We start from the raw sequence: 27833 nt of genomic DNA, 5'->3' as shown, positions 1-27833 counted from the left end.
TTTATAAACATTTGGAATTTTATTTTAAAAAAAAAACATCACAACCATGAACATTGTTTGTTACAGTTAGAGAGGCCCTCTTGGTTCTCCACAATGATACTGAGCATGCTCACAAGGGATTCCCATTGTTTAGTCTTAGTTAAACAACCATCTTTAAAAGAAGGAAAAAAAAACTCGGCACACTACCATTTAACTTGTTTTAATGTTTCTTCACAAATGGTGAAAAATACTAAAGTACAGACAGGAATAATCATAATGTTGTGGCCAACATTATAAATATGGAATTATAAATTTAAAACATTTTCTGGTTTAAAAAATAAATCTGGTAGTCAATGCAGCTCTGCGGGGTCTCTGCGTCTAGTAGGGCCGGTCTCTGCGTTCCTGACGGTGCTCACCTCTGCAGGGCAAAAAGGAAAAAGGGGCAATGTGTTAAAAATGGGGAGAGGAAAGGAAGCCCTTCCACAGCCCTGAGCTGAGCTGCTTGCCTCATTCCCACAGAACAGGTGAGACCTGCCGCCCAATGGGCCCTGTGCTCCACAGCTGTTTCTACCACCACATACTTATCCATTTTTCCAGGTCCTCCACGCCCGCCTCTTCTTCCTCCCATCTGTTCCATCAAAGGTCCAGGGGGTCCCCCAGGGCCACCTCGTCTTCCTCCACCAAAGCCACCACGGTCCATGCCCCGGGTGCCACGGAAGCCACCTCTGTCTCCACCACGGCCACCTCTGAACATTCCACCAGGACCACCTCGATCCATGAGGCCACCTCTTCCTCCCCGCATGCCACCAGGGCCACCTCTGCCACGGTCACCGCCTAAGGTAAGGGAAAGTACAGGAGAGGACAGAGAGAATGGGTGAACGCAGAGGTCCCCTCAGGATCTGCTGGGGTCACAGTTTAGAACTGATGGAACTACAGGTGACCCTTGAACAACAGCAACAGGTTTGAGGTGCATGGGTCCACTTATACATCGATTTTTTCCCACTAATATAAACTACAGTACTAATCTGAGGTTGGTAGAATCTGAGGATGTGGAGAGAGGGCTGAAAGTGGATTTTTTTTTTTTTTGCTGTACACAGGCCTCTCACTGCTGTCGCCTCTCCCACTGCGGAGCACAGGCTCCGGACGCGCAGGCTCAGCGGTCAGGGCTCACGGGCCCAGCTACACGGGCCCAGCTACTCGGCGGCATGTGGGATCTTCCCGGACTGGGGCATGAACCGTGTCCCCTGCATCACCAGGCGGACTCTCAACCACTGTACCACCAGGGGAGCCCCTAAGTGGATTTTTTTTGACTGCACAGAGGCCCAGCGCCCCAACCCCCGCACTGTTCAAGGGTCAACCGTGTAACTTAAAGAGCCCCAGTGTCCAGGGCTGAACTTGCTGAAATCACCAACCTGGTCTGGGCAACACAAGAGGTTAGTGCCAATTGAGGGTACCTACCCGGGGGTGGGAAAGGTGGTGGGAGGAAGCCTTCAGGCTTTGGGGCCTTACACTGGTTGCACTCTGTTCTCCACGCAAAGTTCTGGTTTCCACACCCCCTGCATAAAGTTACATCACAACAGTATCACTTAAGTGAACAAGTAAAGGCACCACCTGAGCAGAAACCACCATGATCACTGAGTCCACAGAAAACGGCTTTTGAGCCTCAGGCAGCAACACACATAGCACCAGAGTTTGATCCAGCAAAGTCAAACCATGTGGGCCTGAGTCCAGTGGACTCTGACCGTCTCCCTAAGGCTCCAAGCCAGTAAAGGACCGAGTACCACCACCGCCCCCAGCAGAGCCATCATGGTCATCATTACGCTCCTGCGGATGAAAAGAATCCAGCAGGCCTCCCCAGAATGGGAATGGGGCAAGATGTAGGGAGACTGCACTAGTAGGCTATCAGTGTGCCCCGAGAAGTACATACGGATTGGGGCACTGCCAGTCTCCAGCTCGGTGCTGGACGTTTCCTCCTCCAGATGGGTTCCCTCGGGAACCGCGGGGCCCTCTTGGTGGGAAGCCTCCTCTGTCTCCTCCACGGCCTCCCATGCGACCCATGGGTCCTCCAGGACCTCCCGGGCCTCCTGGACCTGCAATAAGCATAAACCACCTCTTTGCAGCACCAGATTTGCTACAGGCATACATCTCATGAAGGGAAACAGAAATAGAGATCACAGCTCTCGCTGCCCCATAACCTGGCCCATACTTTCCCACAGGCCCAAGGGCTAGTCACTGCAGTTAGCTCCACAACAACTTGAGGAGGGCAGATGAAGAGAACAGCCCAGGGCTAAACCCCAGGCAGTGTGGTTCCCAATAGTCATCGATCTAGATACCTTTTCAGTATTGCTAACGGGCTTGCCTTCACTCTAGAAACCAAGTTCCTCAAAGACAAGTGTACTAAAAAACTTCCAAAGCAACACAGAAAGAGCCCAGAGACAGCATCCAGTAAATACCTCCTCGGAGCGGCGGTGGCATCCCTCTACCCTCACGGGGGGGCATTCCTCCCCGCATGCTGTTCATTGGAGGCTTCTTCCGAGCAAGAGAAACTTTAAGTTTGCTCCCTTGAAAATCTTTCCCTGAAACAAGGTAACAGAACACCAATTACTCCCAACCTTCCAACTCTTAGTCCCCTTGAGGGACCAGGCAAGGTTAGATGACTCCTTTCACCAAGCCCCCTATATCAAACCAACCATTCCTGCTTCATCAAGTGTGCCCACCCATGATGTTCCCTAAGATTTTTAGGCAAGGCCAGAAAAGCCTTTAAAAGAAACAAACAGAAAAACAAAAAAATAGGAGAGGCAGAACTTTCTGACACTTTTGTGCGAAGTGAAATTCCAGGATCAATGTCAAAGCCACATATATATGTAAACGCAAATGTATACGGCTGAGGTGTCTGTGGGACTTTCTGCACCTCTGACATCCTTAGAGAAGAATTACAACTTTAGCATGAGGCTTTGAACAACAATGACTGAAAGTAAGGGATCTCTTAACCCATGGTCAGCGCCCGGGCCCTCACGTGGCTGAGGGGAGCACGTGACAAGCACTTCCCAGCAGCCATCCAGTGCTCCTCCAGGAGCAGACAGAGGGTCTTCTTGCTCCTCTGGCTCTTGAGGTCCTCCTTCCTGCCATGTCCTATAGCCACACAGAGGGAGAACCTATCTGTCCCCGGTCCCTAGAACCACTTTAAGAGAACAACATTTAACAGCCAGAATTAATACATCAGAGCAAGACCCTTTCTTTACCCACAAGTTGACACAGGCAACACTTGCTACCAGACCTTCTGTGTGCCCCAGAGGAGGCAGAGCTAAGAAGGCTAGGAGTACACCCTTGTTGACCTAGGGTTCCTACCATCAAACCACTCGACAGCAGTTTTGGCAGTTGGCGGGTCTTCATAGGATACAGTAGCATCGCCTTTGGGCTTTCCTGTTTCCTTGTCCAAATAGATATGGATCATGGGTTGTCCAGTCCTCTTGTTTATCTAGGCGTAAAATAGCATAATGAAGCTGTGACCAGACTATAGTTTTCAGGGGAAAATCCATGTGAAATTCTTCTTTTTCTTTTCCATCCAAGTTCTCTACTGTCAAAAAGCAGTCAATTTTCCAGACACACATTCAGAAGGATGTTATAGTTTATCTGAGTGGTGGAATTATGGGTGACTTATTTCCTAAATAGCTACCACAAATCTGTACTTAGAAGACTTTCCCTTAGATGTGTTTTATCATAAAACCAAAATAGGTTTTATCATAAAACCAAAGTTCCAAATTGTGTAAATGAACTTTTCAGGTCCCATTCCTCCCCAGCCACCTTTTCCTTCCTGTGTCCCTGCACCTGCCCCAACACCCTGTAGGTCACACTAACAGGCACCCAGTGAGCAGCCACCTCTTAGGACTCAGGCAGGCTTTGATGCCATCATATAAGACACATCTCACATAAAGTAAAAATTACTATCATTAAGTACAACATACAGGGCTGTGAGTGCTCTAAAAGGATCTTGGTTATCTCAAGTTCAACACAGCCAGTTTTTCGAGACAGAACAGATGACTAGTTTTTCAGCTCAACACCAGATGCAAGTGGCTTGACTTCAAGAGCCACACTGCACAAGAATATGGCTTTATGTGTTTTTTGCATATGATCAAACTCTTATCTGCATTTATAGATAAATTACGATATATATGTTATATATAATATATATATATATATATATGCTGATACGTATGTTTTTATAAAGGACATACACATAAACACTGAAAGGAAATGTGGCGAAATAGTGGTATGAATGATGGGGTATGTCAGTTTAAAATCTGTAATTTTACAAAACTTTGATAGTAAACACTGCTTTCTTAACTACGCATAAACCCCACATACCCAAATAAACATATTCACAAGTAGAGAGAAATCTCCTTATATGATTTAAGATTTACCAAAATCGCTGGATAGAAAATGCCATTCAAAAATATACCATTAACTAAAAAATAAATCTAAATCTAAAAAGATCTGCAAAACTTTTAAGGAGATTGGCTTTACCAAAGACCTAATAAATGGAGAAATACAATGTTAATGGGTCAAATTCCTATAGATTCAGTGACTTCCCCGCAGTGGTTAAGAATCCGCCTGCCAATGCAGGGGACACGGGTTCGGGATCCCTGCTCTGGGAAGATCCCACATGCCATGGAGCAACTAACCCCGTGTGCCACAACTACTGAGCCCTCACATGCAGCAACGAAGACCCGATGCAGCCAAAATAAATAAAATTCTTACAGGTTCAGTAAACATCCAATAGGTTTTTGTGGGTTTTTTGCCGCTCTGCACAGCATATGGGATCTCAGTTCCCTGACTAGGGATCAAACGAGTGCCCCCGGCAGTGGAAGTGTGGAGTCCTAACCACTGGACCGCCAGGGAATTCCTCCAATTGGGGTTTTTTAAGGAACTTCATAAACTGGTTCTAAAATGTATATATATATAAAATGTATAGAGCAAGGAGTAAACATTTCTGAAGAAAAAGAATAAAACAGAAGAATTTGCCTTACTAGGTATCAATATCGAGCATAGAGTAATTAGCAGTGCTACTAGCATAGGATCATGCAAATTAACCAAGTATACAAAATAGCCAAGAAACAGCTTCAGGTAGAGGTGTACTTTCTATGTGAAAGCATTATACACCACCAGGGAGAAGATGGCTCTTTCAAAAGATGTTGCGGAATAAAAGCTCTCGCAAATGGAAAAAAATAAAGACACAAACCAGTAAGGTAATGACCTCTAAGTTCAACCACAGTAAAATTAAGAACTTCTACTCATCAAAAAAAAAAATGAGTAAGTGGGCCACAGGGAATTCCCTGGCGGTCCAGTGCTTAGGACTCTGCTCTTTCACTGCTGAGGGCACAGGTTCAATCCCTGGTCGGGGAACTAGTATCCCGCAAGCTGTGTGGCACGGCCAAAAAAAAGAAAAAAGTGAGCCACAAACTGGGAGACCTGTATTTGCAACAAAGGACAAACAACCCAAGTTAAAAAAAAGGCAATTCCCGGTGAGGCTGTGGCAGGTGTGCAGTCAGAGTGCCAGTGGGAGTCTAAGCTGGTCAGCCAGACAGTTATTTTGAGGTTAAACACTGTACACATCTTAAGAACCAGCAGTTCTACCCTGGACATAATGGGGTCTCATTATCCGTGGATTCAAATTTGCAAATCTGCCTACTCATCAGTATTTTGCCTACCAAAATCAACACTTGGGGCACTTTTTGTGGTTACTTGCAGACGTGCACAGAGCGTGAAACACATGTTGCCAGATGCACATGTTCCCAGCTGAGAAGGAACAAGATGATGCTCTCCCCCTCTCATTCTAACTCTCTCTAGAAGACCAGAGGACAGAGACTGGGAGGATGGGGCAGTGTTCTGTAAGAAGTTCTGGCTCTGGGACTAGATGGATGAATATGAATACCAACTTGGGCAAGTCACATTTCTGAATCTTTTTTTCTTTGTAAAATGAAGTGAGTAGATCTATCAGGATGAATTTTTTTAGAATTTATGATTATAATATATGTGAGATGTGTGTATTTGTACATACTTCCCCCGGGGACAGTGGCTCAGCATAATGATTTTAACTACCATGAATAACAAGAATCAAGTATATACACAATAGAGAAACTAGCACACCAGGAGACAGGTACAAGGACATTCACTGGAGCATGGCTTATAAACTAAAAAGTTAGAAACAGCCTGTTAAGAGAATTTATGAATAACTTGTGATGTATTTATGAATGAAATACAGATGCCCAGACTTGTGGAATTTTGACCTAGGGACCCCCCACCTTCTCAAAATCCCAGTTTCTCTTAGTTTTCCTCATCTAATTAATAACCCCACCACCATTACACCAGCTCAGACCAAACCATTCTAGCCACACTAGCTTCTTTGAGCTTACCAGGCAAGCTCCTGCCTCACTATTCCCTCCACTATTCTGAAATTATTTCCCTGCTCCTAGTGGCTCTGTTCCTCATTTTATCCCTGTTGTATCTTGCTGTATTTATTTTCCTCCCTAACAATCACGATCACTGAACATAGTACAACTATATTCCTTTTTACAATATGTTCCCCACTATACGTAAACTCCAAGGGTTCTTATCTGTTTGTTCCCAGTATACTGCCTTACAATAGTGTTTAATAAATACTCTTCAAAAATTATGTAAAACAAAATATTACTGAGGACACATCTATAAAGTAAAGAAAGGGAATGATAAATTTCAGGATGGGAGTTGAGAGAAGGGGTAAAACTGGGAAGACATATACCAGGTACTTCAAAGGTACTCATATAAAGCCGTACTTCCTATGCTGGGGATATGGATACGTAAGTGTTATTTTTAAAACTATGTCATATTCTGTATTTCACAATAAGTAATGTTCGTGTTAAGTATTCTTACAATTAACATGATAATTATAAAAATGACCCTGAGTTATCAAGTATGCTTAAATCATGTTTAGCATTTCTTTTCTATAAAAAATTTTTGTTTTTTGCTTTTTGTATTTTAAGGAGCAAACCACAATATGGACAGTCCAGAAGGAAGTGGTTGCAAGATCTGCCAGATCACATGGTCACGCTTTTACTTACCTTGACAACTCCACACTGCTTAAAGAAGTCTGCCAGATCATCTAGAGTCACACTGTCACTTAATCCTTGCACATAAATTGCACTGTTGTCACAGTCTTCATCTGGATCTACAGGTGGGCCTTCCAGAGAAAAGTAGACAAAGGGAGTTATTGTCATGTATCCATTAGGGCTTATTAACCAATGGTCACTACTGCCCACTGGTGCTAAGAGAACTACCAACCTTACTAATAAGAATGACATGGAACTCTTGGTTTATTTTTGATAAAGGAAGCCCCAAACTGCTCTTGACAGCAAGAGTAATCCCATTGATTTACCAGGCTGTTGAACCCCAACACGCACTTGCTTCTGTGCTATTCATTTATAAAGCACAATATAAAAATCAGGAATTTGGAGTTACCTAAATCAAGATCTGGTCCTTCGTCCATGGGTCCTGCCAACCAGGAAAGATCATATAAAATACTGTTAGTGCACGTCTTGCAAGCTACAAACCTTACAAACACACATAGCTATCTACTACACCACCATTTGATGGGGCTTCATTAAATTCAAAATGACCCGCACTGCTAAAATGGAGCAGTGCCCCTTTAACATCTGTGAAAGGTTTGCTAGGGTTTGCTTTTTCTTTGGTTTGCTTTTAAACCATTAACCAAATACACTCTCAATGCTTATGTGCCAAATTAGTGTTAAATTTAAGTCAAATTTTTTCCTCCAAATAAACCAAACTTTAAAACTGTATTCTCCCCCATATTACAGAAGCAGTTGCTCAATACTTCAAGTTACCCTTTGTTTTGTAACCATAGGTTAACCTTATTACCCCTAAGACAATGCCGGCAGTACCCATTAGTCTCTTTTGTATAGATCATTTTTAAACCGCTTATGAAACTAATATAAAATTATAGTTTTCTAAATACTGACTGTATTTTTTTTTAAACACTATCCATGGTAATACTCAAAAACTTACCACCAGGCTTATTGAAGCCACCTCGCTCTCCAGCGCTGCTGGGGGGATAAACGAAGAAATGAAGGCCTTTCCCTTTAAAAGCCAGTACCGCTCTGAGCCTTGTGGGGGCTCGTGGGGAAGAAGGGCACTGGCTAAACACATCTCCAAACAATGCATCTCTCTCATCTTGTCACTATGCCTTTCTTCAGGGCAGCTCGCTCAAATTTCCTTTATATACAACCTTGCTCGTCTGATTGTACACACCACTGTGGTTGGTTCCTTTCATTTCGGGGGGCTGGTATTAATAGTGCAATACTTGGCAAATTGGGGGAAAAATACATCCCAAACACCCACCCCGTCGTCAGCTGAAAAACAGGGAGAGCTTGGTGTGGAGAGAAGTAGCAAGCTGGGGTAACTGAATCTTTTCATGTTCATAAAGGTGCACCCTCAACCTCTCCCAGGGGAGAGCCAAGTGAGGCCCTGGGCTTCCTAACAAGTCACAGTATAATAAAGCAGGAGACACCGAAGTAAAGGCCTACAACACACACCAGAGGACGCATCCAGCCGATCTTCAGCATAAAGCCATACATTTCAGGGCACTAATGGGTTTAACAATAGCTGTGAAAGGAGAATTTACAACAAATACCAAGGCTCCACGGAATGGGGGTGCAACTTTATAGACATATCAGTTGAAAACAATGACAATGGCAGTATAAAATCACCGCCTTACGTATTTTAAAGGGAGAAGAAATATGAATTGGGCCTGTTTCTTTTTTAAAAAATTAAATAAAGGCAGCTCCTCAGTGGGAGGCCCTGAGCTTTTTCTAACCAGTATTGCACCTTTAATACCTGAATATACAATTTCAAGCTGTTGCATGCAGCTTTGTTTCCTTTTTAAAAGTACACACCATAAAATGTTCTCTCTCTTTAAACACAAAAGTTTACACTTTAATGTTACACAATTCTAGAGTATTATACCTCCTCTGGTTCATTACCAAACAACAAGTATGCAGTTACCAAAGTTACAGAAGGATTCCATTTATACAATGAATACATTTTGTTAAAAATATTCTATGTATATTTGTCCTCTCCATATGGACACCGTGTCTAGTCCCACTTTTCATTATGCTGCCGGCTGAGTACTGAGTACGGGTACTTTTTAAGTATTGAAGTGTATACAAGGCTCTCACTTTGTAACCTGTAGCATATAAATGCGACAAAGCATGTTAAAAAGTTTCCACGTTTAACAGCCAATGAAAATATCAAAATACTGAGGCAATGAAAAGGGCATGTTAACAACATTGAGTGCCTTACCTGCAGAAGACACTGAAAACCATCACCACACCACAATAAAAAAGAGGGGAGAGGGGAAAGCCCTTGTCCTGTCCCCAAAGGATCCAACCGACTGCTTCACAGTCTGTTGAAAAACCTATGAGGAAAGCCATGATGTTTTCTATGGCTTCAGGAGAGACTTCTCACCCAGAAAGAGGGAACCCCTCTACTAGCAAAGTCTAGCAAAATTAGTAGAATTATTACTTCTGGAGAATTAAAATGAATAAACTTGAAATTGGTTTTGCAATCAAAAAATACTAGGATTCTAGGTGATTGGAAACGTGATGATAGTGATTTCAAGTGTCTACATCTATTTAAAACATCCATAAAGAAGGTGAAACCTTTATAATGGAATGACATTCTTCAAATCAGAATATTAATTTTACTTTATACCAAATTATTCGTAAGTTTTTGCTCTTGTAAAATGACTTTCTTCCAATAAAGATTTCACTGAAGACGTTTTAAGTTATGCAGAATATGCAAAACAGTATTTTAAACCAGTATTGTTCAATAGTAAACAGATTGCTAATGTAAAAAATAAAGACCAACTTTTTAATCTTGAAGTACATTTCTAAAGAAATTCTGTTCAGTTTTTCCTTGAACCTACAGTGGCACCAAATCCAATTTATACCTACATTAACATTCTGCATAACTTTTTTACTATTTATATAGGGACAGAACACACACAGAACTAAGCCTTCTGGATTATGTTAACCAACATTATACCTCACCTTCATCAAAGTATAGACACCAGAAAGGGGAGAGGGTATGGGAGAAGGGAGGGGAAGGGTAGGCACAGGTAGCAGGGTTATGTTACTGATCTAAACAAAGTTTTCTAAACCAGATTGTGCCACCAATTAAAATGGTCAAACCGATTTAGACTTCTCAAAATCTCCAATGGGAAGAGTGATCCCATAATTATATACATTACTCTTCAAAAAGTTATTGGACTTCTTGTGTACCAGGTGCACCTCAGGCCATAGTTCAAGGGTTATGGAACCAAGATCTTCACCGTTATGTTCAACAGTTCCGAGTACAAACAGAAGTTGGGGACAAACATTGTGGAAGACAGCTGCATTCCTTTTTTGCAGTATATATACCAGGTATTTCAAGACAACCATTCAGAAGCAATTAGTTAAATACCTAGGGTTGTTTTAAGAGTTGTGTGTGTTCCATCCCAAGTCTATTACCCACAGAGGCTTTGGACCTCTGGAAACCATGAAGGGAACTGAAAGCTCTAATTTCAAAACCATTCTTTGTTCTCCCCATCCCAACCAAGTAGATTGGCACTGAAAAAAGCAAACTGCCTCTAGATATGCCACAGAGATGACATTTCCATGTTTTGGAAGATGGCTTGGGCTCATCAGATTATCCATGGAAATGCAGAAATAAATTTCTTATGTCTTTCAGTCCCTTCTTTCCATTGAAAATCCTATGGATGAAACAAAATTAGGTAAAAGGAGAAAAGGTTTGCTCTTACCCCATTCCACCGCGTCCTCCTCCCCGCCCACCTCTGCTCATGCCTCCACGATCAAATCCCCCTCTTCCCCTGCCCCGGTTATCAGGGCCACTCATGCTCCGGTTCTCTCCTGGTCCGGAAAATCCTCCAGACTCCTGCCCATAAACACCCATGCTACTGGGGTGGTCCTGTCGGAATGAACCTGAGGAAAGAGTCACATCTGTAAGCCGTGGACCAGCATTTACACCACTGCCTGTTGTACTTTCTCCTGGAATCATAGAATTCTCAATTGCAAGGCACAAACCAAGGTACCATCTTCTTTACACCTGATTAAGCACCCCTGATCTTTTTAAAGTTCAACAAGAACAACTGGCTCATTAAGGCTGAAGTAATCTCATATAGTTCATCTAGAATAAACCACTCCCAAACAAAAAAAGGACTCTGGTCAACAGTTTACAGGGTTCTGTATCCTAAGATGTCTTTAAAAAGTTGCTTCTTTAAACCACACTCAAGAAACAAAAATGGAGCCAGGTTTCTTGGGGGTTGCTAAGGGGTAGTCTCCATCAAGTAGCACTACTCATCTCATTGTCATAATGAGACATACTCAGGATGGAATTTAGTTAAAAGACAACAACAATCCAGGTAAGAGATTAAACTGTGAAGACGGTTTCTTGAGTTTTTGGTTGCTTTTCCACATAAAACTGTAAGCATTCTGTGAAACTTTTTTTGGTTTGTTTTATGAATGTAAATAAAAACAAAACATAGCATTTTGTTAACTATCAAAATTGCAGTAGTCTTCAATAGCTACCTGCTCACTCTCTCTTAATAAGCTGGGGTGGGCAGGCCATAAGAAATGCTGGCTTCACTCACTGCATATAACCTCCCCAAAGAGAGCAGGGCTGGCAGTCTACAACATTTTCTCTGGTCAGTTACAAACTCTCTTTTCTTGTAAGGCATACTAATAACAATTAAATTGGAGAAAAGCCAGGATATTAGCCAGGATATGATACCTTCAAGATGCATCCTGGAGTTCAAAAGTACACAATAGTAAAGAGCATTTCCCCATTTCAGAAACTCCAAACATAACCATTCTTATTTGGTTTTCTCTCTTAGCAACTCACTCTGCTGCCCGTAGCTGCTGCTCTGTTGGCTATATTGACTTGGAGCCTGGCTGTAGGATCCAGTTTGGGGGGGGTAACTAGTGGGCGGCTGCTGCCCATAGCTGCTTTGTTGACCATAGCTACTCTGTTGTCCATAGCTGCTCGGCTGCCCATAGGTGTTCTGCTGGGAGTAACTGCTCTGATCATAACTAGTCGGCTGTGTAGAAGAATAGCTGAAAGTAAAAAAAAAAAAAAACAACAAAGAGCTTGTTAGGAAGGAGAGACTTGTTATTTTTTCTAGTCCCCTAAACATGAGACATAAATAGTACATGACATAGAAATCCTTAAAAATGCAGTTACTTTCTACATATTAACATACAATGAATTTAAAATAAGCAAATATTTTTGTATTCAGAATAAAACTCTGAATGGAAGGGAGGGGATATTATTAAAAACAACCCATTTATAAAATGTATAACCCTAGAGCCTCTCCTTTACCCCCAGCCTCATGAAAACAATAGTTATTCTCAACCAAATTCAAGGCAAATTGGGGAGTTTAGGTGCTTCCTGTATTAAGGGGAGAATATGCAGATGTGCTGCCAGGGAAGGTTGCCCCAGCAAAAAAGGCACTGAGAAAAATGAGGCAGTTAAGTGCGGTATTCAGTCCTAAGGCTGCCTCCAATAATTCCCTTGAGTGATGACAATTTTTCTGAAGCTAAAAGGCCACTTGGTGTGTGTTTGGCCACTTTTCTCTTGAGGATAAGTCTAAGTTTCAAACTGCTTTGGTATGTATACAGTTTCAAACTTTCAGACATGCCTGATCATCTACGAAATCCAGGCATTAATAAAGAAAAGATGGACAAGGAAACGTCACTATCAAGGCATTGTATGAAAGATGACTATTACATTGATATTCATCTTCACACATGTCAACTACAGGGCAGGGAAACTAAACAAAGATACATTCTTACACAGAAATAAAGCTTGAAAGAACTGGTATTAAACTCTGGATGAACCATAATGCAAAACCAAAAAGACAACACATTTTACAATTTTAATTCTAAGAACAACAATTTTAAGTATCACCACCTCCCTCACCACAGCTGTAAGGATTCAAAGGCCTCTCTTCACACCAAGTGCACCTATTCCACTAGCCAGATTAAGTGCTCTCAGCATGACAGCTGTGGGTGGGCCCTGTGGAAGAACTGCTAGAGCCCTGCCCACTGCTGCTCCAAGCTGAACAGAGACACTTACCAGTCAGCTGTATTGGCTCATAAACCTGCTCATGTCTGCTGTACTTTAATGTATAAACCAATGAAATGAGTACAAAAAGGGGAACTGTTAATTCTACCAAAACTAAGTTAACACTTTAGGACACAATTCAGACAATTCATTTGAAAACTTGCATCAAATTAAATGTGAGAACTTGCAGTTCTTCCTCTACTTTAAAGAAACCAAAACTGGACATTGTAGCTTCTGGTGTGGTTAATGTAAGACAAAATACAGAACAAGTAAACTCTTAGTCAAAAGGAAGGGCCTTGGCCTAACCATTAAAAGGCTGGTGCATGGACTTCCCTGGTGGCCCAGTGGTTAGGAGTCCGCCTGCCAATGCAGGGGGCACAGGTTTGATCCCTGGTCTGGGAAGATCCCACATGCCGTGGAGCAACTAAGTCCGTGCTCCACAACTACTGAGCCTGCGCTCTAGAGCCCACGAGCCACAACTACTGAAGCCTGCATGCCTTGAGCCCGTGCTCAGCAGCAATAGAAGCCACCTCAATGAGAAGTCCGCGCACCGCAGCTAAGAGTTGCCCTCATTTGCTGCAACCAGAGAAAGCCCGCACAAAGCGACGACCCAATGCGGCCAAAAATAAATAACTAAATAAATTTATTAAAAAAAAAAGCCTGCTGCATAAATGGACCTTCAAATATAAAATGATTAAGGTGAACTTTCTTTTTTTCGAAAAAATAATGCCCTGCACTTTACCCAGCTCAAATGCATCAGAGAATGTGGCTTCTGTGGTTCTGTTTACCTGCTTTCATTGTTTCTCAACTGAATAAACTAAAAGAAAAAAATTCAAAGAAAAAACCTAGAGTGATAAAAACGTATTTAGAGAGAAGAGTTTTTGACTGTCAGGCACTGCTATCAGAACTTAGGACTAAGGTTTTAATGTACAATATGTGGTCAGGCTTATCACTGAGAGAGTCAGATAACATAGCCCACCTGAGGAAGCAGAAGCAAGCTGGTCAGCCTGAAAAAAATCTGTTTTGTTATTCTACTAGCTCACTGGACGCAAGAACAAGAATGAGAAGACTGACCTGGTAGGAGGATAGGATGGTGGTGCTGTGACTGGCTGCATGGGGTAGCTCCCAGGTACCTGGGGATAACTGTAGTTACTCTGTCCATATCCTAGGCTGGGCTGGTTGTAACCCCCTGTGCTAGATTGAGGTTGACTAGTCTCAGCGGGTTTGTTACCATCCTGCGGTCTAAAAGGAGAAATAAAAAAGTGAGACTTCTTTTTTCTCAACCACAAAATTCTTGGGTAAGAACTCTACAATCTATGAGCAATAAGCAATGTTAGTATTGAGCTTGGAAATATATACAATTGCAAAGAGAACTACATCAAAACCCAATGTCGGTCCAACTGTTTCTGCTGGAAGACAACACTAAAGATGGGGGAGACTTAATCTCATCCAAAGAAGAGACATCAACATGCTCCATTCATTCCATATCAGCAGCTACAAAAGGCAGTTACGGGCTTCCCTGGTGGCGCAGTGGTTGAGAGTCCGCCTGCCGATGCAGGGTACACGGGTTCGTGCCCCGGTCCGGGAAGATCCCACATGCCGCGGAGCGGCTGGGCCCATGAGCCATGGCCACTGAGCCTGCGTGTCCGGAGCCTGTGCTCCGCAATGGGAGAGGCCACAACAGTGAGAGGCCCGCGTACCGCAAAAAAAAAAAAAAAAAAAAAAAAAAAAGGCAGTTACAATACTTTGTGCTGCCCATTTAAGAGATGTGGGAGGGGACGTGGTTTGTTCGGTAAGAAAATGCCTTTTCTCAAAAAGGACCATTAAAGACAAACAAGAAACTTTAACAATAATGCAAATTCTGGGTCAGAGTAACATTTACAAAAGTCCATGGCATTTATAAGTCTGGACAATCTGTGGGTTTATGTCTCTTTTTATGTTTCTCATCTATTAAGAACAGACCTGAAAAAAACATTTCCTAACTTGAACTGCCATAAATTAATCTAACCCTGCCTCAGTCTCCATAATGGAAATACCAGAGTAGGGCAGGGACACACATAGGGATGGAGACAGACAAACACACACACTCCTCTCACGCTCAGGTGAACTGGAAAATATCCTTGTTAAATGACGAAAACCAATCTTAATCCCAAGGAAAAAAAAAAGGTTTCTATTATCCCTTTACGTTAACAGTTTATAACAGGGTTGTAGCAAAGTGAGCACATGCTATTTTAAGCAAAGCCCAAGAATCAGCAGGCAGACCAGGGAGGATGTGGAAGAACTGGTTTCTCCAAAGAGCTGAAACGGGTCACAAGCCCCCTCTTTCTAGGGGAAAAGGGAGTAGCTATCACTGATCACAAGACAGCTGTTATAAAGTGTTAACGATCGAAAAATTAAAAGGAATCAAAAAGGATGATTTATTCAAAGACCAATTAGTATATACCCCCGCCCCCCAGCTATGGCTTGGATATACTGTTGCAATGGAGCATCAAATGGGACTTCAAACATCTGAGAACACTCTAGGTCAACTGAATTGGGACCCTACAGGAATCAGCTTAACACTAACCACTGCACAGGCTGTCTAGAAGAGGTAAATTACCAAGTAGCTCTGATTACTCACTGTGCATTTTAGAAGTAATCTCATGAGTGTTTGCCAGAGCTAATTTCTTACCTCTACAGCAGACAAAAAGTCTAGGTTACAAGTTGATCTCTTGTTTACTCCCTAAAAAGTCTTCTTTCAAACCAGAATTCAATGTTCCTTCAAGACTGTATGCAGAAGCCACCTAAGTGCATTGCCTAAAGCAAAGACCTGAAATCTTCTGTTAAGTAATAATTAATACTGTTTACTTGCTAATCAGTCACGGAGTATGAACTCTGCTCAAATATTCACCCTATAGCAGGACACCCAGTTAAGAATTTATACTTGCCTGGGATAGTTAGATTACCAACCCAATACATAATACAGAGAAAATCATGTCACCGACGTTTGACTTCTGGATATGGATATACCCTTTACTGACAACTGGATTGTGTGACTATTTCTTGAACCACATGATTCTACCCCCATCCCAACTGTGAACTAGTGTTCTTCCCAAAGAGAAAGGTGTTACCCATTTACAGGGTCAATAAAACCAAAGGTAAAAGCATCAAAGTACAATTCTATCAGTTGTTCTGTTGTGAGGAAACCACACTCAATTTTCTTCTGGGTTTAGCAAAGTAAATAACCAGCTTCCTCCTACCGAAAAGTCCACTCTTCTGAAACTAGACAACCCACTCAGTGACATTCCTCATTTTGGCCCCTGGATGGCACCATTTCTCTACTAAATGAAGAGTACTGTTTGTGGTGTGACTGTAGCGGGTGAAGAACAATTAATTAACACCTAAGTATGTGAGTAAGCATTACAAAGGAACCAAGTCATACATTCTTTAAGTGAGGCTTGCTCTCTTTTCTGAAAGCCCGAGGATGCTGTGTTAGGAGTAGGTGAGGGGGCCTTACCTTGCAGGCGCGGTGGCTGCTGGCTGCTGCCCATAGGCTGGATAAGCAGGCTGAGTGCCGTATGCAGACTGAGCTGCATAGGAGGCCTGGGTGGTAGTGACTGTAGCAGTGGTGGTATCATAAGCACCAGTGCCGTACCCCTGGACAGGCTGACTGTATGCCTGGGGGGCAGTTGGAGTAGAATATCCTGGAATAAAGGAGAGCTACGTTAGATTTCTGGCTCCTCAGAGACCTGCCTAGACACTCATTAACAGGACAATCTGTAAACCACCTACTTTCAACCATCATGATAGTTAGCTCCTTTAAATATTTCCCCTTCAGTAAAAATAGCAACAAACCAATATTTAAAGCCTAAGTTCTCTGAAAATACTCAGTTTTCAGCAAAGCACTGTCTCTTTTGCTCTAAACCACACCTAAAAGAAAGGAGAGAGAGTAGGCCACAGAAAGTGCTGGTATAGAAAAAAGGGCTCCCTTTGCCCCCACCTCGAAAGCATTCAATAGGGGACAAGTCTGCTTTCACTAATTCTATAATCCAACAGGAATAAAATATCACAGAAAGGGAGGTAAAAGGCAAATGACACAACATCTTTAAGTAGCTATAGAATAATGATCCAGGTACAAGTTTTAGCATTAAAACCTATCATTTGGAACTATCTGCTTTCAACCCCAAGCATCATGGGCAGTTCATGTTTAAGGAAACTGGAAATTGCAGAGAACATGTGTTTAATTTTCAGTGAGATGTTAACAATTGATTAAACACTCTAAGAACTGCTAATTTTGTTTCGGGTAACAAACAACTAAGAAAATGCTTGTTACCGGCACTAAGATTTGAAATGGCACATTAGTAATAAAGACATACTACAAATTATATTTGCTTATGTACATGACCAACAAAGCCTTTCCCTATTTAACTTTTCTGATAAATTATTTTAAATTAAAGTTAACATTCCCAAAATAAACAATGAAAAGGTAAATGTTTTTCACATAATAAAACCATTTGAGATTCTAAGCCGGTCATCAAATTACCCACCCCATTTCTTATTTACCCACCGCAAGCAAATGAGTCTTTTTCCTGCTCAGCAATACTGGAGATGGACTCTGCAGCCCCCTTGCTATTTCCCTAACCAAATGTTACAGACCTGCTGTCACAGGTGTGCAGAGACCAAGCTAGGCTCTTTCCCTAGTTCCTGCCTCTGCCAAACCAGGCAGGATCCATGCCTTTTTCTTTTTTTGCCATACTGCTCGGCTTGCAAGATCTTAGTTCCCTGACCAGGGACTGAACCCAGACCCTGGAGTCCTAACCACTGGGCTGCCAGGGAATTCCTGGGATCCATGCCCTTTCATCTGGAACTTGGGCTTGGAATGTGACAACTCCCACCCCTGGACCTGCAGCTCCTAACTTGCGTCCCTTTTCTACAAGAAGTATTATAACCTTTCCTGGTGCTTGGCTTCCCTCCCTCCTACTCCTCCCTCACAGTCAACGAGCACAAGTAAGCCATGCAATAAAAAGTTGGGTCTAGCTGTCAGCATTTATGTCCATCAAAGAAAAACCCAAATCTCACTAAAGTAAAAATGTTTTAGTACTTAAACTTCAGTTAGAATAAAGTGTCCTCACTATACACACAAAAATAAATACAAATACCAACTTAGCCAAATACCAACAAATAGCCAAAAACAAATACCAACTTCTCTTTGTACAATCTAAAGTGTCATCTTTTGTAGCACAGAGTATACTACTTTCTTCTCCATCCCAAACATTTTAGGGAAATTCTGAAATTAATTATACACATATTTCCTTCTCAAACAGGGAGCCCCAAGCACTGGAAGTTTTTCAAGTTGGCATATTATTCATCTGAACTGTTTATTTAACTTAAAAGTTCTTTGCAGAATCCTAATGTCAATCACATAAAGCACTCATTTATTTAACTGGAATCTAATTCCACCTACCCTATTACTCCTACACAGATTTTTTTTCCCCTACATGACAGGCCATCTATAAGATTTACAAGAAGAGGACTTCCCTGGTGGCGCAGTGGTTAAGAATCCGCCTGCCAATGCAGGGGACACGGGTTCGAGCCCTGGTCCAGGAAGATCCTACATGCTGCAGAGCAACGAAGCCGTGCACCACAACTATTGAGCCTGTGCTCTAGAGCCCGCGAGCCACAACTACTGAAGCCCGTGCTCCGCAATAAAAGAAGCCACCGCAATGAGAAGCCCACGCACCGGAACGAAGAGTAGCCTGCGGCAACTAGAGAAAGCCCGCAGGCAGCAACAAAGACCCAATGCAGCCAAAAATAAATAAATACAGTTAAAAAAAAAAGATTTATAAGAAGAACAATTAAAAAACAACAACAAAAAAAAGTGACAAGGGCAGTAACTCGTGTCATAGAAGTATCCAGCAACAGAGCCTTGCAGTGCTAAAGATTACACAGACACTGGTTAATTAATCATCTTTTTCAAAAATTAATAATCTTTTAATTGTAGTACCCGCACAAGCAGCCAATCAAAATGAGCAAAAATTAACAGAGCAAAATGATTTAATGACAATAAAAAAGACCAATAGCAAAAAGACAACATATCTACTATGTGTTGATAAATTTAAGGAAAAGGGTAGTAAGAAACATCACACAAACCAACCAGAATTTTTGTTCAACTTCAACGGTAAAAACTAAAGTCTAAGATTTCTATTCCAATTAAGAGTTGAGATTTATATAGCTCCCTCTCATGAATCTTGATTTTAAAATATTCTATAAGTGTCTTTTTATATATTTCTTTCAATAATTATCCAATGACTCTTTTAAAAATAAATTTATTTATTAGTTTTGGCCGTGTTGGGTCTTCGTTGCTGTGTGCGGGCTTTCTCTAGTTGCAGGGAGCAGGGGCTGCTCTTTGTTGTGGTGTGCGGACTTCTCATTGTGGTGGCTTCTCTTGTTGCAGAGCACGGGCTCTAGAGCGCGCGGGCTTTAGATGCAGCGCGTGGGCTCAGTAGTTGTGGCTCATGGGCTCTAGAGCGCAGGCTCAGTAGTTGCAGCGCATGGGCTTCATTGCTCCACGGCATGAGGGATCTTCCCGGACCAGGGCTCGAACCCATGTCCTCTGCATTGGCAGGCAGATTCTTAACCACTGTGCCACCAGGGAAGCCCTATCCAATGACTTTTATGTGTAAAGACAGTAAGAGGTAAGGAAAAAAGCATTAAGTGTTCCTGAACCTACTTACTACTGTCAGGGTCCTGCTTGGTTTGGTTCAGCCTCAATCTGCTCACTAGGTTTAATTTTAGTTCCTACACTCCAAGAGCTGATGGAAGAATTTGGGGAGATATGAAGGGTCTTCCATAAACTACAAAGTGAAAACATGGCTCCACAGAATCTAGAAGACTACTGTATTTCCTATAAATGACTTTATCATGTTCTTATAAAATGATCCAAAGGCTCCAAAGGCTAGATCTAAGCTGTATTACTTCAGATGATACTTATTTTTAAAATTAGTTAAGGTCAAAAAGATACAAACCATCTAGCTATAATAACTTAGTCATGGGGATGTAATGTGCAGCATGATGACTACAGTTAGCAATACTGTATTGTATATTTGAAAGTTGCTAAGACAGATGATCCTAAAAGTTCTCATCAAAAGGATGTGTGGTAATTCATGTTAACTAGACTTACTGTGGTGATTTCACAACATACACAAATATTGAATCATGTTGTACACCTGAAACTAATGTTATATGTCAATTACATCTCATTAAAAACATAATAGCTTGAAAATGTAAAGTTCATCTCACAATTTCAAAATTCTGTGCTAAAAATACAAACTGCAGAGTCTCAGTTCCAGCTCTTCCTACAGTTGCCAACACCCACAGAAAGTTTAAACATTTCCCATCCTATTCAATGATATGCATTAATGAGATAGATTAGGAAATACTTCCCATCAAATCCAGAACATTGTCACGAAGTGAGATAAATTACAGGTGGGTTTCTCCCTACTAATGACTCTGATAGACCATATATAACTTGGGATTAAAGATAGTTTGAAAAATCAAAGTTTCTACATCTTAAAGATAGGGATCCTGAAATGTCACACAGCACCAAACATAAAAAAGTTATTGTAAAATTTTCACAGGCTCCATTTCAACCCCAGTATTAGGATACAATTTATTCTAATTCTTAAAATAATTTTTTTTTTTGCTCCCTGGAATGCTGTTACATATATATTTAAGACATACTATGGATTAAAATAATTCATTAACATTTAAACAGACAATAAAATGTGTCTGGACCGGAAGCCAACCAACAGACAAACATAATACATGCAAGGTGGCAATCTGTTCCTCTGAATAAATCTAATCATGCAATCTATCCTTCAGGGAATAGGGGGAAATCAGCTGGGGAGTAGTCACCTGAAATACCTTTGAGAAGGTGAACAACTATTATTAAGGCTTGACACAAAATAATGTAAAATAAAAAAGCGAAACCTTTCCCAAAATCACATAAAGAAAAGGGACATGAATCTGCGAATGGCACCTGAAGCAGTTTTCCATTAGCACCTTATTGTGTGTGATGTTAGAAAGTTTGAGGGTTAAACAAATGAAAACACCTAAAGGGTTAACATTACAGGGTTAGACAAGATGGAAAGCAATTCCCATGCAAGAATGAGCAGGATAGTCAAACCTGTACTGGTCCCTTCTACTGTGGAAAGCACAAAACAAAAAGTAGAGGGCACACTATCAGATGAAGCAAACAGATGTGAAAATCAGTTTGATTTTTAAGCAGCTCAGTTTAAGAAGGCTCATTCTTTCCCAGTATTAGCATTAGCACAATCTCTTATATACTCTCTATTTTGTCGTGAGATTACTCAATACACTGTATAAAATAGCTAGCATGAAAAGTTCTTTTTTCCCTTGGAATTTATCCCACCCACATTCTATTAGAGATCCCTCAAGGAGAATATAATGAAAAGGAAAAAAACAAAACAAAAACCCCCAGCTCCTCCTAAGAATAAAGGATTCCCAAACACCAAGGTATCAACCAGAATATACACCCAAGAGCACAAGTAACAAGCTTCTTAGCAAACACCCTAGCTAATGTAACCCCAAAGTCTCTCTAGAGTCTTACCAGTGGGAGGCTGTCCATAAGAAGTTGCATAGGCGGTCTGCCCATAGGTTGCAGTGGTCTGAGCCTGGGTATAGCTGACATCAGTGGGCTGTCCATAGGTTCCGTAACTTTGTTGCCCATATGCCTGCTCAAAGAAAATGGATTTAAGAACTTCATATATGAATCTTGCATTTTAGCAATAAAATGGACTGACTTCTAAGTTCCTAAATTGGAAAACCAAAGTCAAAAATATGCTTTCTAATAAAAAGGTTAAAAAAAAACCAGACAAGTGATCGCAGTATCATGAATGCTTGTTTCTCCTTATCTAATCCACTCATATTTTCATAAACTACAAAAAAGTTCCTGAGATAATCAGGCAAAACCACAGTTTAATGATACAGGAGATTAACAAGATGCCCTCAAATGATTAACAATGAGGGAACAGGTGTATAATTGCCAGCACTTAGTGTAGCAGTTTTAGCAAACGGAAACAAATGCTAGGAAGATAAAATGAACAACGAAAATGAAAATGGGACTAAAATCTGTCAGACAATCTTGAAAACTATATTTTCAGCTTGAGACAAAATTTTTAAAATTATCATACCACTTCAAAGAAAATGAACAAGAACGCTGCATGTCTTCTTAAGACAGCAAGACTGCTGTCTTCTGAACCTGGACATCAGTAATACTTAAAACCTGGCAAGGAATGAACTGTTTTTTCAGGTATTAGCAAGATCACATTCTAGATGTGAATGACCAGTTATGTAAGATCAGCCAGAGACATCACATTCTGCCTGTCCTATAATGTTTCCATGGCAGAGCTACTGTATCCATTTTATGCCACAGACCATTTCAGAACTTGAGATGATATTGAGAACACTAGGTGGCTAATTTCTAGTATCTGTTAGCCTAGACTTTAGAATAGACTCACGTACTAGAAAGAGCTCAAAAGCCCTATAGTTAGGCACCCATAAGAGTTAACCCATCACTTAATGTGTGACCAGTGGCGAATGGTGTAATATCTATGCACTGCAATTTTTCATCTGCAAAATGTCATAATATCACCTTCCTCTGCAGAACTGCTGTATGATTAAGTTAAATAAATTTAAACACAAAATATGTAGAAGGAACAAGCATGGAGCAAAACACCTAACTTGAGAAACCATACTAGGGAGGAAAGGAGAGCTAGCAACTCCCAGTTTGAGGATGGTTTCATTACAATGGCACTCCCACTGTGAAAGTTTAAACGCCTGTGTATTTTATGATTACAAGCACATTATACTCTTCTACTACCTAATTTCTGAAAAAGATTTGTGCTAGCTATTGTTTCAATGGCTGATGGAAATATTTAACTTGGGGATGCAGCCACAAATAATTATCTTAAAGATTACCTGGGTGGTCTGTGCATATCCTTGAGTGGGCTGGGCGGTGTAAGCACTGTAGCTGTTAAGAGAAATTAAATGCAAGAACTGAATATAGAAATCCAGATTCCATTACTAAATCCTCTACAATTAAAGGAGGCTCTGTACTCTAAAAAACAATGAATCACACCCAAGGTACTGCTGTAAAAGTTCGACTTACCCCTGCTGGGCTGCAGCTTGGCTGTAGGTACTGTAATCTAGAGAAAACAAGGAGAGAAAATAGTGTGAAGCCAACGTTTACAAGGAGAAAGGAAAAAAGGGGGGAAGGAATTCAGGTGGCAGGAAGATGAATTTTAAAAACTGTATTGAGGGACTTCCCTGGTGGCACAGTGGTTAAGAATCCGCCTGCCAATGCAGGGGACACGGGTTCGAGCCCTGGTCTGGGAAGATCCCACATGCTGTGGAGCAACTAAGCCCGTGCGCCACAATTACTGAGGCCCGTGTGCCTAGAGCCTGTGCTCCACAACAAGAGAAGCCCCCGCTCACCATAACTAGAGAAAGCCCACACACAGCAATGAAGACCCAACACAGCCAAAAATAAATAAATAAAATAAATATATTAAAAAAAAAACACGGTATTGAGAGGACCTACAGGACAACACAGGTCCAAATGAGTACCTCTTATCTTTCAACACCAAACTAAAAAAATCTGAGCCAGTTAAACAGAAAATTTTAACAAAGTGCCAGCTAATGAGGTCAAGATCATCTGATTTGGCAAAGATACTTTGCATGTTCCCATGACTACAAACTTCCCTTAACCGTAGGCTGTCATTTCAAATATATGATCATCATCCTAAAACTAACAGGAGAACAAGATAAACTCAAGAGGATCGGAAGTTTTACCTTCATATAAAAAGGAGGCATGCAACAATATAACAATGTTTAACACCAGAATGGTTATACCAGTAGCTACATCTCCTCAAAAACTAGTTAAAAAAAAAAAATCACTCCCTCACTTTAGCAAGTTAGACCAACCATAATTCCCTAGGAGGACTGTGAAATGAAATGGCAGAAAACAAGAGGACAATCATCTCAATCCAGTGTTTTAAAGGGTTTGCTGTCTATATGAGGGCTACATCTGTAGAATAATTAAAAAACTAGACACATTGTAAGTACAAGTGAAGCAGTCAAGGCAGAATCATGATAACTGGCAGAGGAGAAAGCATTTAATCTTTGGGGGAATAACTTGGTTTTAGGTAACATCATCTTTTTAAACTCAAGTGATTTCAACTTAAAAAAAACAAAACAACTTATCTTCCCCTCTCCTCTCTAAGTAAAGCTTCCTACAACTTTCCTTTTCATAAGAAATTTACAACACGCACAAAAAAGGACTAAAAATGAAAACAAAAAAACCCCTCTGGTCCACTGAGGCGTCTGCAAGTAGTGAAAACAGAGAACAAAATGGTTAAGAGGTTTTCATGGCACTACTGAATCAAACATATATTTTTAAAGAAGTTAAAGTAATTATTTTTTAAAAATCCTGCCCAATTCTTTTTTTTTTCTGTCCAATTCTTTGCTCTCCACAAGAACTATGTATCTTATTCTATAAGGCAACACTGTCATTAAGGCAGACCAAAGGGTCCTTTCTTCTCCAATCAGAAAATAGTCCCTCACCTGAAAGCAACAGTTGACAGCTCTTTGTGGAGGGGTTTCTAACCCCACTCCATTCAAAGCCTGCTTCACAGTTCACCTGGCTTGCCCCCAGAGCATTTTGCTGAATCCATCTCTTTAACTTAGCTCATTTTTCATCTCTCTACACTTCACTTGACCACTTTCCTTCCTCTGTACACCCTTAACTCAGAACCCTGAATCATCAACATTATCAAATCAACGGCCAAAGGCTATGTATAATGAACAAATTGATTTGTTCAAGACAATCTTAGCTCTGTATGTGACATATAAAAAACTAAATGCAAATCACTTCTTCCATGTTGTAGTTACAGAATAAACATACCAATGAAGCATCAAAAATCAAATACTTCAAACTACCTTCTGCAGAGGCTTCTGTATGAGAAATGATTCTAAATAGCTGACATGTAAGCTCAATGTCTGCAAGAGGACTGCTACACAAGAACAGTTATGTAAAACATCAAAGTGGCGAAGCTGACATGAACAAGGAATGATCTCAGATCCATGGGAAACCAGCTGATTTAGCCCCATATTGGTGGGCTACAGGAAGTGGCAAATGTGCTTCATGAGAACTTACGTTATCTACCTACAGCATACAAACATTATATGGCCTCAAAAATCTACAGTTACACATTTGTCAGATTTTTTAGCAGTTATTTTGTTTTGTTTTGTTTTTTTAACTACCAAATCTGCAGCTGAAGACTACACTAAAAATACAGGACAGGTTGAGGAGAGAAGGGGCTGTGACTGGGGTGGGGGTGGGGAACCTCCAGAGTGCTGACAATGTTCTATTTCTTGCTCTGAATGGTGGTCACTTGGGAGTTCGCGTTGTAATTCTTCGATAAAGTGGACATATACTCTAGGTACTTTTCTATATATGCTACACATGAGGAGGAAAAACAACTAACATTACCGAAGGTGGTGGCTTTTAGATACTTTAAGGCAGTCACGATCAAGAAACTGCAGAGATTTAGAGCTTCAGACTAACATCATGAGTTCAAGTCACTATGGGACAACTTTGTGGGAGCCAAAATACTTTGCTGTAAGGTCAGAAGCTAAAGGCTGAAAAAGCTCTTAAAAGGTCTAGCCTAACCCCTTCATTTGGACTGAAAGGAAACCAAAGTCCAGATAAGTTAGTGACCCCCCCCCCCCGCAAAGGGCCCCCAGCCAGGCCTACTACTGTGTGTCTTCATAATCCATAATTGTAATTCTAATATAGTATGTGGTGGTTACCAGTAAAAAGAGCTTGAGCAAAGTAGAACGAAAAAGGGGCAAGTCCAGCCACACACAAATTTGAACACTCATATTTACTCCCCAAACGTTAACAGGGAAGGGAGAGTAGCACTCCTCCTTACAAAATCCTAACACTGCAGGGAAGAGGAAGGTGGAAAGGGCTTTGAGGAAACCATTTCCCACCAAGATGTGTGTAAGACTGTGGTTATTTCAGAGTTCTTTCTTCTAGGGGCACTCTGTACCCTGGCACTAACAGCCAGCATCTACCTGCTTGTTTACTGACTACATAGTTGCAGAGAGTTCTTTAACTGTCATTCCGTTGCTGGATTCTGGACCCTTTTCAAATTAAAACTCTGAAGGACCCAGAGCTTTTCCCATCTTCCATCTTCTCCAACTGCTTCTTAAGGCCTGGAGTCAGGCTGCCTAAGAACACCCCCGGAGGCAAAAATGCCCCACTCAACCAATAACCACAAGTTAGTGCAGGAACAGGCTGCAAACCGCAGGTCACGTTTAGGCTACTCTCTTACACACTCCGGGCGTCAAGGACCACCCCAGACATCATATTCCAGCTCCCACCCCGGGCTTTCAAAGTCCAGTCCGCGCCTCCTTCCGCTCTCTTCTATCAGTCCACGAAATAAACAAGCCTCTCGGCTTAACCTAAGCGAATAAACGTGCGAAACGATTACTTAAGTATAATTCAAACGCCGACTGGGGCCTTTTGTTTCCCCTAAGTCAAAGAGGCCAGAAATTTCTTTCGGTGGGGATTTCTGGCCACACGATCCGGGTTGGCCTTATACAAAAAATCTCCCTCGGCGTTTGCTGAAAAATGGCTCTGGGAATTGCCTTTTGGGGCGGTAAGGAGAATTAATAACGGTAAAAACCGAATCCCGAAGAGGCAGCCGATTGGGGGGCTGTAAAGGAGCGGGGGGGCACTCCGTCTAAACCCCAGTTCGGGCAGAAGTTCGGCTTGGGGGTTGGATCCCGCCTTAGACGCAGCTCTGCGGCCCCGGATGCCCCAGCCGACCCGGCTTTAAGAATGACGGGGCTCCCGCTCATAGGTCGGCGCCCCTCGGCTCACAAATCCGCGAAACCTTTTTTGTTTATTTGCTTTTTTCCCTCATCTTCTCGGTGAGGCAGAGGAAGCGCTCGGGCTTGGGCTGCCGCCCCTGGAAATGGGGTTGGGGTGGGGAGAATCAGAGGGTCAGCGGGCCTGCGGCTTCTCGAGCCGCCGCCGGCCCCCCCCCCCACCTCCGGTTTCGGGGTGCCGGGCCCGAAGCCTAGCCGAACCCTCCCCCCACCCCCACGCGGGGGCCCAGAGGCCACAGGCCCCGCCCACGTGGCGGGCTGCCCAGGGCGCGGGGCCCGACGGCCATCACACAATGGAGACCAAAGCAGGCCCCGCGCGTACCCGCCGCCTCGAGCCCCCCGCGCGCGGGGGGCGCCGGAAGGTTCCAGAACCGGCCTGCCCAGTTGGGGGAGGGGAGGGAACGGAGGGAGACGCCGGCCCTCGAGCTTCTCGAGCCGCGACGGGTACCTCACGCCCTTCTTGGCAGGTCCACTCAGTCATCCCGGCCACCCCGAGAAACAAGCGGCCCCCAATTTGGGCATCCCGGCCGTCGCCGGAGCGACCGCAGTTCCACCACACTCACCCGTGGACGCCATTTTCTCTCTCCTTCCTTCTCGTTCTCTCAACGTCCGTCTCCCTCTCGCTTTCCCTCTAGGCGCCGCACTGCGCAGGCGCGAAACCCGCAACCTCGGGCGCTACCATCGGGCCAGGCCACGGGGGTGGGAGAGGGAGGGACGAACCACAGCTT

General features: G+C 42.3%; 1 protein-coding gene across 2 annotated transcripts; it reads right to left on the bottom strand.

Annotated features, from left to right (window-relative positions):
• Window positions 1–27696, bottom strand: EWSR1 (EWS RNA binding protein 1). 2 transcript variants are annotated; one of them, XM_082667626.1, is made up of 17 exons: window positions 27669–27696; window positions 23318–23354; window positions 23128–23179; window positions 21758–21881; window positions 16646–16832; window positions 14224–14391; window positions 11929–12140; window positions 10829–11009; window positions 8038–8075; window positions 7474–7506; window positions 7077–7195; window positions 3328–3457; window positions 2433–2555; window positions 1907–2069; window positions 1438–1535; window positions 561–813; window positions 1–397 (listed from the first exon to the last, which is right to left on the bottom strand). In XM_082667626.1, exons 1-17 carry the CDS (start codon window positions 27679–27681, stop codon window positions 358–360), a joined length of 1971 nt encoding a protein of 656 aa, XP_082523752.1. In that variant the 5' UTR covers window positions 27682–27696; the 3' UTR covers window positions 1–357. The 2 variants fall into 2 exon arrangements, with proteins under 2 accessions (XP_082523752.1, XP_082523753.1); XM_082667627.1 differs by having other exon boundaries at window positions 8038–8072.
• Window positions 27697–27833: the final 137 nt, after the last annotated feature.

The sequence above is a fragment of the Grampus griseus genome (genome assembly GCF_964374135.1).
Source record: "Grampus griseus genome assembly, chromosome: 12".
NCBI lineage: Eukaryota > Metazoa > Chordata > Mammalia > Artiodactyla > Delphinidae > Grampus > Grampus griseus.
Note: the sequence above shows the minus strand (reverse complement) of the source record. Positions and strands in the feature narration are given on the sequence as shown.